This window comes from Ochotona curzoniae, unplaced genomic scaffold (genome assembly GCF_017591425.1).
Source record: "Ochotona curzoniae isolate NIBS_2020 unplaced genomic scaffold, NIBS_Ocur_1.0 contig_3520, whole genome shotgun sequence".
In the NCBI taxonomy this organism is placed as follows: domain Eukaryota; kingdom Metazoa; phylum Chordata; class Mammalia; order Lagomorpha; family Ochotonidae; genus Ochotona; species Ochotona curzoniae.
In genome coordinates, this window is record NW_024465894.1 from 15,972,144 (window position 1) to 15,990,884 (window position 18,741).

Here is an 18,741-nt window from a genome sequence, read left to right on the forward strand (position 1 = left end):
CGCAGGGTCAGGATACACTTAAATGGCAGAATGCTGGACTTATGACTACTTATGAAGGACTATATTATTGTAATAATATAGGGGGGAAGTCAGTGGGCGGGGAGGGAATTTGGGAATGGGGTAAGGGAAATCCCAGAGCCTTTGCAATTGTATATCATAAAATTTTTGAAAAAGTAAAAAAAGAATAATAATCCTTCTGATCCACATCCAGAATTAACTATTTCACACTTTAATATTTTTAATCCTCACAATTTTTTTTAAAAATTATTTATTTTTATTACAAAGTCAAATATACAGAAAGGAGAAGACATAGAAAGGAAGATTTTCCGTCTGATGATTCACCCCCCAAGTGACCACAACGACTGATGCTGTGCCGATCTGAAGCCAGGATCCAGGAGCCTCTTCCGGGTCTCCCACGCGGGTGCAAGGTCCCAAAGCTTTGGGCCGTCCTCGACTGCCATCCCAGGCCACAGGCAGGGAGCTGGGTGGGAAGTGGAGTTGCCGGGATTAGAACCAGTGACCATATGGGATTTTGACGTGTTCAAGGCGAGGACTTTAGCCGCTAGGCCATGCCGGCAGGCCCCCCACAATTTTATTTTTATCACTCAAAATGTATGTGAAACATATGATTAAAATAAGACCTCTTGGGAGAATCAAGACGGCGGAATAGGGTAAGGACACATTTAAACAGATGGAGAAACATTTAATCAGGACGAAACAGAGAGGAAATATTTCAGGAAATAGGAAAAGACAGAAGGACAGCAGAAGGGTACCTGGAGACTGACAGACACAGGAAAGCAACGGGCACAGCAGTGTGGCGTTGCAGTAACTGATACTCCACCATGGCAGTCTGAACTCCACCAGCAACCAGGTGGGAAGGGGCTTTCACTGGGAGCTTGGGAGGTGAACCCAGACAAAGAACTGTCCGTCCTGTTGGTCTGTTTGATTTGACCAGGAGCAGAGACAGAGCAGCAAATCTCAGACGGGCAGTGTGAGATCAGGGTGGATTTCATAGCCCAGTCAGCCCCCTAGAGCTGAACTGGGCGCCATTTTGCGTAAGGAGGCAAGGGCAAGGGAAAGGACTGAGCATGTGCTAAGCTGGGGGTGAGCTCACTTCTGACTCGGTGAACTGCATCGACATGGCATTCTACTGGTTCACTCTCATGTGGCTGCAATGGTTGGAGCTAAGCTGATCCGAAGCTAGGAGCCAGGAGCTTCTTCTAATTTTCCCTCGCAGGAGCAGGGTCTCCAGGCCTTTACCATCCTTTACTGCTTTCCCAGGTCACAAGCAGGGAGCTGGATGGGAAGTAGAGCAGCCAGGACATGAACTGGTACCTATATGGATCCCAGTGCTTGCAAGGTGAGGACTTTAACCACTAGGCTACTGCGCTAGGCCCAGGGTAGTATTCTTTAACAGAAGAATTCTACTACATGCTGCAATCTATGAATCAGAAACCTTATGCTTTGTTACAGGTTTCAGAGGTTGGAAGCAAACCAGGCATTCCAGTATGGGACACAGATGTCTCAACAAGCATCCTAACCACAACGCAAACACCTACCCCTATGCATATTTTCATTTCTCCTTTATAAAGTAATGCTCTCTATGGCAGCCTGCTGGTCAGGTGGTGAAGGTACCCCGACTGGATCCTCAGTTCCTGCACCTGATTCCTTCCTCCTGCTGATATATATGGTGGGAGGCAGCAGGGATGGAGGGCACAAGGAGTCAGTCCCTGCCATGTACCTGGGGGACCTGGCTTGAGTCCCTGTTGCCCGGCTTTGACCTGGCCTGGCCCTGCTAGAGCAGGCATTTGTGAACCAATGCATGAGAGAACCAGTACTCTATGAATGTCTCAATAATAAAGGAATAAATAAAAATTTTAAAAGTGATAATTTCTTATTTTTAATATTTGAAAATACAGAAGCGATGAAGAAAAAAAATAGTTATAATCCATCCACTGGAGCGGGAACATCTCCAGTACTGGGATTTCAATACGCCTGTATCTCCTAGTCTTTCTAAAATCTAAATCTAAAATTTTCCTCATAAGGAACAAATCTGTGTGTGCGTTTTATTATGTTTCTAAGATATATCTGAGATATGAAGGGTGAAGCCAAAAACGTCTCTGTACATTATGTCGCCGTCCCGCAGCGACGGACTTGGTGCACGGAGCCGATAATAACACGCGTGGACCCTGACTGAGGGTCAAAGCCGAAGTTTATTAGGGGCATCAGACTTTATACACTGAGAGTCCGTACTGTGTCCCCCTCTTGATTGGAATTCCTTTTGTTTTGTATATCCCACCAGGTGTTCTCATTTACATGCTGTTTATACCAAAGGTAGCCATTAGGTTGTTGTCATGCAAATACTGTCCAATGAACTGCAAACCTGTGCTCGCTGACCTTCCAGGCTCACAATGTCCTCCTACAGACATACAAGAACAATTCCATTTAATAAGCACATCTGTATTAGAGAGATCTTCCATCTGCTGGCTCACTCCCCAAATGACCACACAGCCAGGGCTGGGCCAGACTGAAGCCAGGAGCCAAGAGTTTCTTCCAGGTCTCCCCCACGCTGCAGGTGAGCCGTCTTCCGCTGCTTTCCCAGTTGCATTAGCAGGGAGCCAGATCGAAGTGGGGCAGCTGGGACTCAAGTTAGTGCCCATATGGGATGCCAGCACTATCCACAGTGGCTTGACTGGCTCTGCTGCAGCACTGCCCCACCTTTCCAGGGTTTGGTAAACTAACTCAGCAGCAAGCCACGTTAAGGGGAACACCTCAAAGCATCTCTTCTAGGATAAGGTGTGAGTAGGGTGGAAGGATACAGGGTTTCTGCACCCTAACTGTGACATCACCCTTCAAAGCTCCGCAGAAGCTCCCCGAACCCACGCCTCCGGATTCTGACAGGAGCTTCACTCCACAGCTGTGGCTGACCACGTGAACAGCCTGGCCTTCAGCCTCTGTCGGTCCCAACCCTCTCACTCAGCCTTGGTCTCTGCAGTGACCAGCAACTGTCATCCGATGACTGAGGGCTGCCGGCCATCTGTCAACTCCCCCTGGAAGTGTACAGGATTGTGAGAGTCCTGTGCCAGGTCATGGGGATGAAGACCAGATGTGTACTTGACAACAGCATGAGCCCGGGGCCACGTGATAGCTGATTGACCGGCACCACAGTCAGACCCTGCTGATGACATACGCTGCACATATGAATAACTGTGACACCGAGGACTTCGGAAATGTCTGTCAGATGTAGCCCAGCTTGTGAGTCTTCCCAGGGAACACACCAGGAAGTTCAGAAACCGGCTGGATGCACGTGACATGGGAGTTTCTGATCGGTATATGACATCTCAGATTGGTAGGGGAATATGAATAGGTTATGTGAGGGGAAAAATTTGGATTTCTACCTTACAACAAAGTGAATTTATGGAGGAATAAGGATTTAAATGTTAAATATGGCACCTGGCTAGGTGGCTCAATTGGCTAATCTTTTGTCTGCAAGCACTGGGATTCTATATGGGCACCAGTTCATGTTCCCACTGCTCCACTTCCCATCCAGCTCCCTGCTGGTGGCCTGGTAAAGCAGGGGAGGACAACCCAAGTCCTTAGGACCCTGCACCCACATGAGAGACCCAGAAGAAGCTCGTGGCTCCTGGCCTCAGATTAGCTCAGCTCTGGCCATTGGAGCCATTTGGGGAGTGAACCAGCAGAGGGAAGCGCTTCTCTCTGTCTCTCTTCTCTCTGTAAATCTGACTTTCCAAGAAAAATAAATAAATCTTTTAAAATAAAATGCTAAGTAAGAAGAGAGTAAAACTAGACAAAAAAGGAGAACTGTTTCTACAGTTCTGAGCTGGAGAAGTTCTTTCTTTGATGACAGAGAAAGAGGAGTCAGGGCCCAGCCTGCTGGTGCAGTGAGCTGGGCTCCCAGAGACAGGAACATAAGCTCGAGTCCCGGCTGCTCCACTTTCAATCCAGCTCCCTGATGCTGTGCCTGGGAAGGCGGCAGACGATGCCCCACGTGCCTGGGCCCCTGCCACCTCTGTGGGAGCTCCTGAGCCTTCAGCCTGGCCCAGCCCAAGCCATTGTGACCATCGAGTGAGTGAACCGGTGGATGGAAGATCCCCTTTTGTCTCCCCTCATGTCTCTCTAACTCTGCCTCTCAGATAGCTAAATAATCAATCCATCAAACAGCATCTGCCAACAGCCTGCACAGTGCAAGAAGCCAGGAAGCAGGCTCTCTCCTACTTGACTGATGGGTAGATAAACCGGTACAACCGCTGGGCAAAGCCCTTCACCAACATCCACTGAAGAAAAAAACGGAAACAAATTCTTCAACTTATTCCCCAGTAATTTCACTTGCAAGGATTTTTACTTGACAGATAAACCCACAGTTACAGCACTGCATGTAACAGCAAAGTTCGGAAACTACCTGAAGGCTCACACGCAGAGGAAGGGCACAGCTTTATAAAGGAGTGGACTAACTTTAAATATTAAGTCAGCTTAAAACGCACAGTCCATTGGGGACAAAACATAGTTACTGACCCACTATAGAAATATTTGCAAATACAAATATAACTTTTGAATATAGTGAACATGTTTAAGAGGCTACACAGCAAAGAAGTCAAGAAGAATGACATTGAGGGCCCAGCGCAGTAGTCTAATGGTCAAAGTCCTTGCCTTGCATGCCCAGGATCTAATATGGCCACCAGTTCATGTCCCAGCTGCTCTACTTACCATCCAGCTCCCTGTTTGTGGCCTAGGAACGCAATCAAGGATGACCCAAAGCCTTGGGACCCTGCACCCGCGTGGGAGACCTGGAGGAAGTTCCTGGCTCCTGGCTTCAGATTGGTTCAGCTTTGGCCATTGTGGTCACTTGGGGAGTGAATCAGCAGATAGAAGATCTTTCTGTCTTTCCTTCTCTCTGTAAATTCTTTCTATCTTTCCTTCTCTCTGTAAATCTGATTTTCCAATTAAAGACCAAATAAATCTTTAAAAGAAGCAGAGGAAGAGGAAGAAGAGGAAGAAAACAAATGATTTTGGGGCTGGCATTGTGGTATAATGAGTTAAGCCACAGCCTGCAGCACCAGCATATCATATGGACACCAATGAGTCCCAGCTGCTCCACTTCTTTTTTTTTGTTTTAAGATTTATTTATTTTTATTACAAAGTCAGATATACAGAGAGGAAGAGAGACAGAGAGGAAGATCTTCTGTCTGATGATTCACTCCCCAAGTGAGCGCAACGGCTGGTGCTGAGCCGATCCAAAGCCAGGAGCCAGGAAATGTCTTCCGGGTCTCCCACGCGGGTGCAGGGTCCCAAGGCTTTGGGCCGTCCTCGACCGCTTTCCCAGGCCACAAGCAGGGAGCTGGGTGGGAAGTGGAGCTGCTAGGATTAGAACCTGTGCCCATATGGGATGCTGGCGTGTTCAAGGCGAGGACTTTAGCCGCTAGGCCACCGTGCTGTGCCCAAGCTGCTCAACTTCTGATCCAGCTCCCTGCTGAATGTACTTGGGAAAGCAACAGTAGATGTTCCAAGCACTTAGAACCCTGTCACTCAAGTAGTGGCAGACCTACAGGAAACTCCCGCCTTCAGTCTGGCCCAGGCCTGGACGTCCCACCCGCTGTGGCCATATGGGGAATGAACCAGGAATGGGAGATTATCTCTCTCTCTCTCTCTGTCTTTTCGTCATTCCACATAACCCTGAGTTAAAAAAAAATAAAAGATTTCGATCAGGACAGTTAGACATTGAAAGTAGGATAGAAAAGCACTTCGTGTTTCATTCTATGTTCTTTTGTATCTCACAATTTTCACTACTTCTGTATGTCTATCTTACAGATTTTTTAATTTACTTGAGAGGCCTGCAGAGACAGAGAATATAGGTTCACTTCCCCTTATGCACGCAGCAGCCAAGACTGGGTCGGGAGAGAGGCTAGGAGCTGGAAATTCAGGCCGGGTCCCCACGTGGCTCGAAGGCTCACGCTAGCCAGCAGCTGAAGGCAGAAGCCAGAGGTGGGAATGAATCCAACACTCCGACACGGGACATTGGTGACTAAGCCAGCATCTTTTTTTAAAAAAAAAGATTTAGTTTTATTGTAAAGGCAGATTTCACAGACAGAAGAAGAGAGATCCTGCATTCACTAGTTCACTCCCCAAATTACCAGAACAGCTGGAGCTATCCAATCTGAAGCCAGGAGCCAGGAGCTTCTTCAAGTCTCCCACGCGGGTACAGGGTCCCAAGAACTTGTACCATCCTCTGCTGCTTTCATATGCCATAAGCAGGGAACAGGACCGGAAGTGGAGCAGCTGGGACATAGACCGGCACCCTTATGAGCACTTAAAGGTTGACAATTAGCCTACTGAGCCACAGCGCCAGCCCCAAATAAAATAAATCTTTTTTAAAAAGTCCTAAATCAAAAAGTAACTATTAAAACATATTTATTTATTTGAAAGGAGTCAGAGAGAGGTTTTCCATTCACTGGTTCACACCTCAAATAGCCCCAAAAGCCAGGACACGGCCAGGCCAAAGTCGGGGGGCCAGGGGCTTCCTCCAGATGTCTATAGTGGGTTCAGGGGTCCAAGGACCTGAGCCATCTTCCGCTGCCTTCCCAGGTGCATTAGCAGGAGCTGGATCGGAAGTGGAAAGGTCAGAATGCCCAATAATAGTAATACTCTTTACACTGAGGGGGAGGGTTGGCATGTGCCCTTTACCCCATCTTCCATTCGAGGAAATTGAGACGCAGAGAATCTGAGAAACCTCCCCAACCGGCAGAACTAGAATCCTTACTGCTGAGTGGAATTCACTGCGCTGAGCCCCAACGCATTTGTGATGTCAACTGACAGATGTCACGATGAACCGACAGGTGAACCAGAGACGTTCCAGACTCTGTACATCTTCTATTTCTCCAGACCTGCCACCAGGGGGCGCTCTCACCCAGGTCTCCACGCCCGTCACTTGAGGCGCGCACTCCCCGTGCGTCTCGGGCTCGCGCGCGCTGCCGCAGCACCGGAAGTGACTGAGCTTGCAAGTTCCCCCGGTCTCTTCGAGGGAAACTGAGGCCGGCTGGTTGGAGAAGAGACCGCGAGAGCCGCGTCAGCCAGGTAGGCCGGCCCGGGGTCCGCGCCACGGAACTCGGCAGCCAAGAACCCTCGAGTCTGGAAACCACCCGGCCGATGAAGGGGGATGTGGCCCCCCACGGCTCCTGGGGCTCGCAGGTGAGAGCACCGCCTACTCTCTGTGTGACGCGCACGACGCCCAATGGGAACCTTCGCCGTCCCGCTTGCGTGCCGACTGGGCTCTCCGATTGGCTACGCCGGGGGAGGGCCGCCGGGCGCTGGACTCCTCCTTCCTGAAAGGTCTCGGGGGCGCCCCTGAGGGAGGGTGGTTGCCTAGCAACAGGGCGGTGGCTCGGCGGGTACCCGGCCTAGTTTAGCAGAAGCCGCCAGGCCGCAGCCCACCCAGCCGGGGCTCCCGAGACGTGTAGCCCCTGGCCCTCGGGGGCTCCCCAAAGCCGCCTGGGGCCTGTCCCTAGGAAAACGTGGTCTCAGCCGTGGAGGGGGCGGGGGACAGGCAGGCCTCGACCCCTCTTTCCCCGACCCGAGGAGAGGCCCCAGCGCCTCCCCCTCACCCCGTCTTTGTGCAGGGCGCCGGCGGCCATTGTATCCGGGTGGGGAATGGAGGACCCGGCAATCCCCCCACCGCCAGGTTCTGGGCCTTTGGGGAATTCAAGGAAAATCAGCGGCGCTCGTAGGGGGTCTCCGGCCTTTAGCCTCCCGGAAAAGCCCGGGGGTGGCCTTCCCCAAGTCAGATCGCAGAGCGGGGGCTGTTAAGTCCTATTCATGTCCCTCATCGAAACCTTGAGCCTCATTGAGAAGTCCCTTCAGGGTTTCGGGCAGGTACTTAAATAGAAGGGAATAGAAAAAAAAAAAAAAGCAAGAAAAAAAAAAGCTCCTTAAGCCTACACCAGCCACCTCCGGGAGAGTTCTCCGGGCTCCCAGTAGGAGGCGGAGAGCCAAGGGGCGTGCAAGAGCGAGGGGGCTGGGCTCCCGGTGGCTAGAGGCCGCGGGTGCGGAGCCGAGCGGCCGCCCCGGATCCCGGCGATGGAGGAGCAAGCCAGCCAGGGGACTGGTTCCTGAGCTTCGCAATTCCTGTGTTGCCTCCCGGGCTCCCAGCCTGCCGGGTCGCATGATCCCTCCGGCAGGAGCTGTTTGTTTCTGGTTCGCCAGCTGCCGCGAGGCCGGCTGAGTTACCGGCATCCTGGCCTGCCGCCGCCTCCTCTCTCCCGACCTATGATACAAAAGATCTTCCAGGGGGCTGCACCTGCCTGCTGTCGCCGGCTTACACAGAATTGAATGTAGGTGGTGCGGGGGCGACGAGGGGAACTGCGCTTCGGGGTGACTTTCCGAGGAAGGCATTTCAGAGAAAAAGGGGTGGCTTGGGATAAAAATGGGCCGGCAGGGGAGGCGATGATTCAATCTACTCGTGCTTTCAATCTGACTTGGTTGAAGTCTGGTGGAACCTCCACCGGCACCTTCCTAGGTGCGGCGAAGGGCCGGATTCTGGTACCTGGAAGGGGGAGTGGGATATTGTGGGGGTCATTGGCATACCTACGAATTTTATTTCCCCTGAAGCTCTTTCTCTCCCTTCAGAACCTCATCTTGGCTTTGGGTCTTAGAAGACAATCCCTCCACAGAGACAAGACCCCGTGAGTAAGGAGGTGTTTTGGACAATGGACTGGTTGAGCCCATCCCTGTTATAAAAATGTCTCAGAGTAACCGGGAGCTGGTGGTTGACTTTCTCTCCTACAAGCTGTCACAGAAAGGATACAGCTGGAGCCAGTTCAGTGATGTGGAAGACACCAGGACTGAGGCCCCAGAAGGGATTGAACCAGAGATGGAGACCCCCAGCACCCTCAATGGCACCCCGGCCTGGCACCCGGCGGACAGCCCTGCGCTGAATGGAGCCACGGGCCCTAGCAGCAGCTTGGATGCCCGGGAGGTGATCCCTATGTCAGCGGTGAAACAAGCTCTCAGAGAGGCAGGGGATGAATTTGAACTGAGGTACCGGCGGGCATTCAGCGATCTGACGTCCCAACTGCACATCACCCCAGGGACAGCGTATCAGAGCTTTGAGCAAGTCGTCAACGAACTCTTCCGTGATGGGGTCAACTGGGGTCGCATCGTGGCCTTTTTCTCCTTCGGCGGGGCACTGTGTGTGGAGAGCGTGGACAAGGAGATGCAGGTCTTGGTGAGTCGGATCGCAGCGTGGATGGCCACTTACCTGAATGACCACTTGGAGCCTTGGATCCAGGAGAACGGCGGCTGGGTAAGGACCACGCCCCTCGGTTCTCTCTGCTTTGGCCCCTGCGTCTTTGCCGTGCTGGGTGATTGTTAGAGACTCTGGTTATTAAGGTACCCCCCCACCCCTTTTCAGCATCAGATGTGTAGTTCTTGAAGAAGCAGGCATTTTTCCTTCTGAGCACCCCATGACCCCTGATCATCTGAACTTCTTTTGCAATTTCTCTGAGGAACGGCCTGTGTGTTTGGCCCCAGAAGCCTGGGAGAATGGGGAGTGAGTCTGGCACTGCCTCTCGCCCTGAAGCAGTGGTCCTCCATGTCAGAGCGTGCCAAGTGTGATGTCTGGGGGAGGTGATGTGTGCCAGGGAGCTGCTGACCCCTTTAGCCTTTCTCTCCCAGGGCTCTCACACCTGCGCTGGGCTTCCTTCCCTTTACTTCGAACTTTTCCCGGCACAGCCAGGATGGAGGTGCCGCTGTCTTGGAGAGTTCAGGATTTGTCTGATTTGAGGTCAGCGCAGGCTATGCCAGCCGTGTCTGTGCTCTGTCCCCTGCAGTGGGTTCTCCCCAAGGCTCGCGACTTTCTGCATGGTCTGCCTGTTTGTGGGATTCTTGCTGCATTTCACATTCAAGCCCAGGACTGCACCTCACACACCCCAGCGCGTGGAGGGCAGTGTGGGAGCTCTGACCGCTTTAGCGTCTTAGTGGTCCAGCACTTTCTGCTGGCAGAGCGTGGAGCGCGACCGTGGGCCTCTGCCTGGGACAGGCATCTTTGGTGACAGACTTAGGGCCCTCTCTGCTAACTAGCTGTGTGACCTTGGACACAATAGCCTACCTTCTGGAGCTTTAGGTTCTTCCACTAAAAAAAAAAAAAAAAAAAAAAATGGACAGGCCCGCCTTGCCTGGCAGAGTTTTGCCAAGTGGGAAGGTAACATGAGTGCTATGAGGACACCTTGTGTGTGTGGCAGGGTAACAGTGGCTCACACTTCCCTGAGTCACCGTGAGGTCATGGAGTACCTTTCTTTACCAGTGGGCACCCCTCTTCGGCAAACCTGGTCCTAGATCCTTGCCCATCTCCCCACCTAAGGGAGATGCAGAACTTAGGTATCCTGAAACCCTCCCAGAACCCATAGGCTGTGGAGAATAAAGCTTGTAATGGAGAATACAGTACCTACTGACCAGCTCAGGTGGAAGGGGCCCTGGCACTGCGCACCTAGGAATTCCAGGAATGCAATTGTCTGTAGGCTGGGCTTGGGGCGTGGCAGGCACTTCCTGAGACCCACCCCTGTCTCTGGGTTTCCCTTTGCAACTTCATTAGCTGTGGTCTCTTTGCACATGGCCAGGGGGTCAAGTCACTGGGTGCCTGGGGTGGGGCTGACTGGTGGGGAAAGGTGGGAGGCCTCCTGGAGCTGGGGTGAAGGCCGATCGGACTTGAAAAGCCTTTCTGTAAATGAACTCCCTGGGAGATAAATGATTAAACAGTTCCTGTGGGGTTTTTGTGTTCTGACCTCTCCTAGTCCTGCCCGCTTTGATTCTCTTTGGGAGTGGGGGGGGGGGAGCAAATATTTGCTCAGCTGATTACAGGAAGGACAGGATTCCAGCCCTGCAGACACCCGTGGGCATCTCCCTGTAGGGAATGGGCGAACGGCCACCCTCCTGCCTGACTGCTGTCCTCCGGCCAGTGGTCCAAGTCAGGTGAGTTGCAGCTGACTGTAAACAAAGGCCACCTGGGAGAGGTAGCTGGTCAGCCAGCCAGTGTGCCCAACCTGGCCCGACCTGGCCGTGAACAAGGTCTGAAACCCAGCAGGCCTGGGCTGCTCCATGAGCGCACCCCTGGATTCAAATTGTATCCTACATCTCTTTGCGGGAAGAATTTCAGGATCCATTGGCCAGCCTACCTCTCACAGGTCACTTCCTCCCGGGGAATGACAGAGGATATGTGTGGAAGAGCTAGCTGGTTACGTCAGAGCCATTCCTGGGCCTGTGTTCTTCCCCTGAGGCCAGGTGAGACAGAGCCTGCCGAGGTAGGGTGGCAGTTCGCCTGCAGCGGCTGGTCAGCCTGGAGGCGGCAGCCTGGAGCGCCTGGGGTGGAGGAATCGTGGGCTGTTCTGCCCAGGGATGTTGTCTAAGTTTAGCCTCCTCACAGGAAAGGGGAAGGAAATGAGCCTTTACAGAGGACCTCACATATAGCATTGTGTTAATTCTTTACTGGAGCTCCAAGTTCCCTGAGCACTTACTACAGAGCAGGCAGGGTGCCGGGTGCTGCCACAGCCAGCCATGGTACCTTCCTTTGTGGAAATGGCATGCTGTTTTCTCTCTTGCACACAGTGACCTTCCAGCGTGGCTGGGTTTACACGCAGTTTACACATGAAGCACCTAGTGACAAGTGACAGACCCCAGGGTGTCTCTCAGCCAGTTGAAGACCCAAGAATTGATACTGAAGTTGGTCTAGCTCTAAAGCCTCAGTCCTTAATGTCAGGATGGGTTATCCGGAGAATTAACAAAGTGATCTAGACACATTGGCAGGGGAAGCCAAAGCTGCCGTTGGGCCAAGCAAAACATACCTGCAGAGGTACTCACCGTGCGCTGTGACCTTAGCATTGTCTGAGAGGCTGTGGGGGAAGCCACTGCCTTTGTCTTCTTCCCCAGCAGGTTCTGAAAGGCATGTGGCTAACCGCACTGGGAAAACTCAGAAATGACAGGTGTCAAGTGGGGATCAGGCCTGGGGCCAATCACAGTGGGCTGCTTGTGAAGTTTTTCATGGTGAGAACCGGTGCAGGCCCTGCCAGTAGGAAACAGAATGGCGTGCGTGCGCAAGGAGGTGGCCTGTTCCAAGGAGGTCGCCTTAATTGCCAGGTGATACTCCCCAGGCTGGAATGCCAGACACCACCTGACTGGAGTCACCTGCTGGACAGATGAACCTGTTTGTCTCTCCCACCTGTAAAATGGAATCATGGCAGCCAGCTCGCTAGCTTGACTCTAGTAAAGGATGTAGAACAAAAGCCCTTGCCCTGCATTAATTGTAGGGTGGAAGCTCTTGTTGAATGAATGGGCTTCCCCCCTCAGGAAGCGGGGAACTTCACCTGCTGTGCTGTGGTACCATGCCCCCTCCCCCAGTCACTGCTGAGGAGACCAGACCCATCCGGGGATGCTCAGAGTCTATGTTTGTGACCTTCTCTGAAGGGACTATCTCTGGGGCTTCCCAGTGGGAATATGGGTGAGAACCAGAGGGCCTGGTCACTTTGGTCTGGCTGGCCCTGGAGAAACCTGTGGCCGAGAACCACGGAGCCAGCGTGGGAGGGGAGCGCCCAGGCAGGTGGCTGCCTGACTGGCTCCGCGTCTTCTGGCTCGGCCGGGCTCTTCTTGCCCTAGCTGGTGCCTTCTGCACCCACGTCTGCTTGGGTAAAATGCCTTAGCTCCCTGTGCAGATACTGGCAAGGCTGTGGTTTCTTTTGTGGGGGAAACCCTATCAGAAACCCCAAAAGTGGAAATTTTGAGTAATCTCATTCAGGTCCCAGAATGAGGTAGCAGTGAGTGTCTTGGGGCTCCCCCTCGGAACACCCACTTCTTCTGCGTGTGCATGTTAGGTAGTTCTGAAAACTCCGGTCGCCCTCACAGGGTTTTCCAGACTTCCTGGGAATAGCGTCCCCAGGAGCCCCAAAAAACGCTTCAGTTTCTGGTTCAGAATTACCCAGGTAGTTTTTCAGGGGGTCCCTAGGGAGTCTGCAGGGTTTTCTTTGACTTTGTGGAGTGGCAATCACCAGAGTTCAGGGGTGGGGGGAGGCTATGTAGAGCAGCTGCTGTCGCTGCCTCTTCCCTCAGCAGGTGTCTGTCCTGGGGTCTCCTCTGTGCCTGACCTCGCCCTCCGGCGTGGGGCCTGCCTTCAGCAGGTGGTTGTGTGTGAGTTTAGCGGGGATAGGTTGAGGGACCACTCCCAGTGAGTCGCTCTTCCAAGGAAGTGTAATCATCTTGCTACCTAATTAGAGCAGGACCTACCCCCACTTCCCACCCCGACCTCTAACCGACTTCTGGGGTCCTGCCTAAGGACCCTCTCTTTCTTTGGAGGAGTCTTTTCTCTTTGGCGCTTTCGTGGGGAGCAGCCTGTCCTCCCAGGCCCAGGGGTAGATCTCCATCTGACGCCCTCACTGGGTCTTTAGTTTAGCCGGGGAAGAGAAGATCCAGAGGGGTGTGGTCAGCTTCCAATGTCCGAAGGAAAAGAGACTTCAAACAAGCCCTTTTATGTCCGTGTGGTACCCTGCAAAACTTGAAAAATGCAAACAACAGTGGGAGCGTTTGACTGGGTGCAGACAAGACAGGCTAATTGATCTAGCCTCTCAGGTTTTGGAGCTTCCTGAGGGTGGAGGCTGTGTCTTGTCTGTGCTTGTTTCCTGAGCAGAGGTCTCAGGCATCGCAAGTACCTAATGAAAAAGCTGCCCACTACGTTTTTGAAGAAACAGGCGAGCTCTTGAGACCAACATGGTGGCATGGCAGGTTAAGCAGCCACTTGGGATACCAGCAACCCAGTATCCTGTAACAAAAGACCTGGGATTGATCCCACCTGGGGCCCAGGCAGCACTTGGCTCATCTTCTGTTGCTCTTTCAGGCACATTAGCAGGGAGCTGGATCAGAAATGGAGCTGCCAGGACTTGAACAAACTGGTACACAGATGGGACGCTGACATCTCAGGGAATACCTCTGTGCTTTTTTTCAGAATTTTTATTTGCACCAAAGTAAACTTAACCCTTTAAAAATATTTGGTAATTAATTTTACTGGGAGGGTAGAAAAAGTTCATTCACCAAGTGTCTGCAGCAGTCTTAAGCCAGAGACAGGAGCCAGAGACTCAGCTCTCCCATGTTAGCAGAGACTAGGGCCATGGCTGTCGCCTCCCACGTTGTGCATTAAGTCAGGGCTCAACATTGGGCACTCCAGTTTGGAATGCAGACATTCCAAGCATTGTCTGAAGTACTACACCAAATGCCTGCCCCATAAACCTAACTTTTAATTTCGTTTTCGACAATTTAAAAAAAAAAATTTATTACAAAGTCAGATATACAGAGAGGAGGAGAGACAGAGAGGAAGATCTTCCATCCGATTATTCACTCCCCAAGTGACCGCAACGGCCGGTGCTGTGCTGATCCAAAGCTGGGAACCAGGAACCTCTTCCAGGTCTCCCACGCTGGTGCAGGGTCCCAAGGCTTTGGACCATCCTCGACTGCTTTCCCAGGTCACAAGCAGGGAGCTGGATGGGAAGTGGAGCTGCTAGGATTAGAACAGGCACCCATATGGGATCCTGGCACATTCAAGGCAAGGACTTTAGCCACTAGACCACGCTGCAGGGCCTGACAAATTTTTTAAAATATCCTGATATAGCAGGTGAAGCTTGAATGCTATGAGGAAAATAAAGCAGTCTGAGGCAGGCCAATACTGGCAGTGTGGGTGAAAGTGCCGCCTGCATTGCCAGCATCCAGCTGGGCTCCAGTTCCAGTCCCGCCTGTTCTACTTTTGATCCAGCTCCCTACCAGTGTGCTTGGGAAAGCAGCAGCAGATGACCTATAAACCTGGGCTCCCTTACATCCGTAAGGGAGACCTGGGTAAAGCTCTTGGCTTTAGTTTGGCCCAGCTCTGGTCCTTACAGCCATTCAGGGAGTGATCCAACAGATGGAAGAACTCTGTTCCCACTTCCTTCCCCCTGCCTCTGCCTGTCTGCAACTCTGCCTTTCAGAACAAATAATCAAATCATTAAAAACAAGAAAACCAAGTTTGAGGCATAGGACATTCCTAGGAAGGGAGATGGGCACTGGCATTTTAAGAAGGAAAAAAGGAAAGCATACAGAAATGAAAAATGGTCTCCCTCCAGTCTGCCAGGTTCTTTGGCTGGGCTATGAATTAAATTCACATAGCACAGAGTAACAGGAAGGAAATTTAAAAACCATGTCTGTTACCCGTGTACACAGGAATCCCACAGAATATGAAGCTTACAGAAGAGTCAGATGACTGAAGCCTTACAGGGCATTGAGCTACAGAAGAGGAGCAGGCCCTGAGGCTGCTGCACGTGGCGGCAACACTGGTCAGGGCACGGGCGGGGCCTTGTCGGGAGCTCTCCTTACCCAGGTGAGGAGTTGTGATGGTGATGCTTCCTGGACCACCAGCTCTTTGTTTGCACTCACATAGATTTCCTCTGTAGCCTTAAGTTTCAGCTTTGCAGGGCTACTCCTATTTCTGCGCTTTCTCAGAATAACCAACGCAAAGTATTCCAAGAAAGTGGGTTTTTTTTAAAGATTTATTTATTTATTTATTGGAAAGTTCGATATACAGAGAGAAGGAGAGACAGAGAGGAAGATCTTGCTTCCATTGACTCACTCTCCAAGTGGCCGCAATGCCCCGAACAGCGCCAATCCAAAGTCAGGAGCTTCTTCTGGGTCTTCTATGCGGGTGCAGGGTCCCAAGGCCTTGGACCGTCCTCAACTGCTTTCCCAGGCCACAAACGGGGAGCTGGAAGGGAAGTGGGGCTGCCGGGATATGAACCAGTGCCCATATTTGATCCCAGTGCATGCAAGGCAAGGACTTTAGCCACTAGGCTACTGCGCTGGGCACAGAAGTATGTTTTTTTTTCTTAAGGTGGAATATTCTGATTTTCTAGTTGTATTTTGGGGTGATATGTCCTGATTACAATCTCCAAGTGATACTGGAACCAAGACTTGAAGGAGCTGAGGGGATGGCTAAGGTACTCTTCCTGTAGACAGTGTTTGCAAGCAGAGGGAGGCGCTTGGCATACTCAAGTGAGCAAGGTCAGGCTGTCCGGAGAAGAAATAGCAGAGAGAGCAGGGACCTTCCTGCCTAGGCTGTGACAGACCGTGGTGACCGCTGGCCTTGGCTTGCATGAGAGGCCAAGGGCAGGTTAGAGGTGGAGGCAGTGAGATGGGTGTAACCCAGGGAAGAGGCTGGTGCAGCTCCCATGGGGACCGCACTGTGGCTTGGCTGGAGATGGCACGTCAAGATGGCATCGCCGTGGCATTCTGGTTCTTGTCTTCAGCACAGAACGTGTGACTGAGACCCGCTCCCAGACTCTGAAATCACCCCTGCCTTCTCCAGGAGGCTGCAGTGGGCAGCACTTGTGGTGTTTCAGGGTTGTGGAGGTTGCAAGCCCTGGGTTTGGAGTCGGGATCCCAGTTCTCATTTTGACCAAGCCACTGGGCTACAGGAGCCCACTTTCCCCTTCCGCAGGTGCAGGCTTTGAAGCAGGCAGTCGGGGATCCTGGTGCTGGCAGGCCTGAGGCTCAGTGGCTGGGTCCACCTCTCGCCTGTGGACAGATGGGCTAGTTTATCGCTGACCCCATGATAATGACACTTGGCCTTTGTGTAGCACATTACAGCTGACAGACCACGTGCGTTTCATGTCTGCCTTGCCTTTCTTCATCCTTATAGCTGCCCAGAGAGGTGAACAGAGGGAATTCAGGTGAGAAAGATGAAGTAACTGGCTGAGATCACATGAGGAGAAGAGGCAGGCTTTGAATTTTCACATCTGGGCTACTTGTCATGTGACAAGACTTGTAATGTGTGAATGGCTGGAATAATCCCAACCCCTTCTCTGAAGGCTGAATGCACTGGCCTGTGTTGTAGTCCCTGGCTGCAGCAGCCTCACTCCCAGGAGCATCATTCGGCCTCTCGTTTCTTTCTTAGGGATTTTTGCAAACTAAGTCTTTGTAGACAGACCCCCTCCTTGAAGACCCCCCCTGCTCCTTGGGTTCCTCTAGGATGAGGCTCTGAAGGCCCAGTTACAGCAGGCTCCAAACTCCAGGGTTTCTGGGTGGAATCCAGAGCTCCCCTCGGAACTAGAGGTTTTCCTCCTGCTCTTCCGGAAATGCCATTGCAGTGACTTCCATGGACTGCTTCCTGTCCCAGCCCTGTAGCCAGATGCCTGCAGGCCAGCATGTGGAAGCTGAAAAGCAATGTCCAGAGAAGTGACCCCAACTCCTCCCAAACTCCTCTTTTTAGGGGGGTGGGCAGGTCCCTCCCTTTCCTTTTGTCCGTTACTTCTTGGCTCCCTCCCTGTGCCTCCTTCACCTAGCTTCTCCTTGGAGCCTGTAGTCAATCACTCTTGTAAGATTTAGCAAAGCTCAATCTGCCTACATATGCCAGGCCATTGCCCCCACATCCAGGGCCAGGTAGTAGTTTGAGCCATGGACCCCCTTGGGAGGAGTATTCAGCCTGTCACTTGAGGTCATCCATTAACCCTCAGCTCCCCAGGGTTTCTGCACCCCTGCAGAGGACAGAAATTCCGCCGAGAACTCTCAGAGGTTCGGCATCAATAAATGCTGCTTCCTGGAGATGGTTGACAGCGGGGCGGAGCAAAGCAGCCTGCAGCCTGGGGCACCCCCCTTCTTCCCTCCCCCAGTCACCTTTCTGGAGGAAACTAGAAGGTTTCAAACCTGGTTGGACAATCATCCAAGGAATGGGAGCTGGCTGGGAGGGGATTGGAATGCGCTCAGCTATGCCTCAGATCCTTTGTTCCGCTCCTGAAAGGGAACGGCCTCCTCCCTCCCCCTTGGCCACACACACGTGCCTTTGTTCCCCTGAGTCAGGCAGGGCCAGGAACACTGTGTGCCTTCCAGGGCGCCTGATGTGCCTTCCCCCAACCCCCTCCCCTGTCCCCAGTGGCGCTGGGAGTTTTGCTCAGGAGCCCCCAGCCTGGCTTGTGAGTTTGTTGACTGACAACTTACCTACAAACAGCTGGCCAGGGACTTCTCTGGAATTATTTCCCAGGATGTCCAGGTCCCAGGATTAAACAGTCCCTCCCTCTTATTCCGCCTGGTGATTAGTATTATTGTTAACATGACTATTAATAGCACCTAGCATTTATTGAGTTCCTACCCTATGCCAGGCATTGTTCCCCATGCTTTGCGTGATTGAATTAGTTCCATTCGTACAGCAGTGCTCTGAAGTAAATACTATTTTTATCCCCATTTCACAAGTGAGGAAACTGAGATATGGAAAGGCTCAGCAACTCACCCAAGACAGCGCAGTCGAGTGGCAGAGCCAAGGAGGGCACCAACACGGGGCTCTGCTTGCTCTGCCCGGTCATGGGGACCCCTGTGATGGTCAGCTCCCAAGCAGTGCTCACTTTGCTACAGGCCTTCCCCGACATGCTCTCTGTTTGCTAATCCAAACCTTATTATAAGGCACAAGGTTAGGGGAGGGCTCATGCTTAACAATAGGTGGCATCAGGATTTGAAACCAAGTCTGTTTTACTCTAAATCTGTGCTCAAGCTCTACCCCTTAAAAATCCTACAAGTTGGGCAGTGTGTTTGTTTCAGGATTTTTGAAAACTGACACCCAGAGGAAAGTGATATGTCCAGGGCCTTACCACAGGGGAAAAAAAGCTGGGATTCAAGTTTGGGGTGCCCTTGGCATTCAAAATGTTTGACTTAATGGTGGGTAGTATAATGTTAAATCCTTTG

The 18,741-nt window shown here is 52.2% G+C and overlaps 1 protein-coding gene across 5 annotated transcripts in view; it reads left to right on the plus strand.

Annotated features, from left to right (window-relative positions):
- Window positions 1–7,043: 7,043 nt before the first annotated feature.
- The window catches only part of BCL2L1 (BCL2 like 1), a 56,690-nt gene continuing 44,992 nt past the window's right edge, over window positions 7,044–18,741 (plus strand). The window contains exons 1-2 of one of the 5 annotated variants that reach the window (XM_040981677.1): window positions 7,044–7,203; window positions 8,638–9,313. In XM_040981677.1, the coding sequence (XP_040837611.1) occupies window positions 8,750–9,313 (564 nt within the window). In that variant the 5' untranslated portion in view covers window positions 7,044–7,203; window positions 8,638–8,749. Of the gene's footprint in view, window positions 7,204–7,494; window positions 8,347–8,438; window positions 8,528–8,619; window positions 9,314–18,741 lie in introns of those variants that run through there. The other 4 variants (XM_040981678.1, XM_040981675.1, XM_040981674.1 and 1 more) reach the window with 4 other exon arrangements.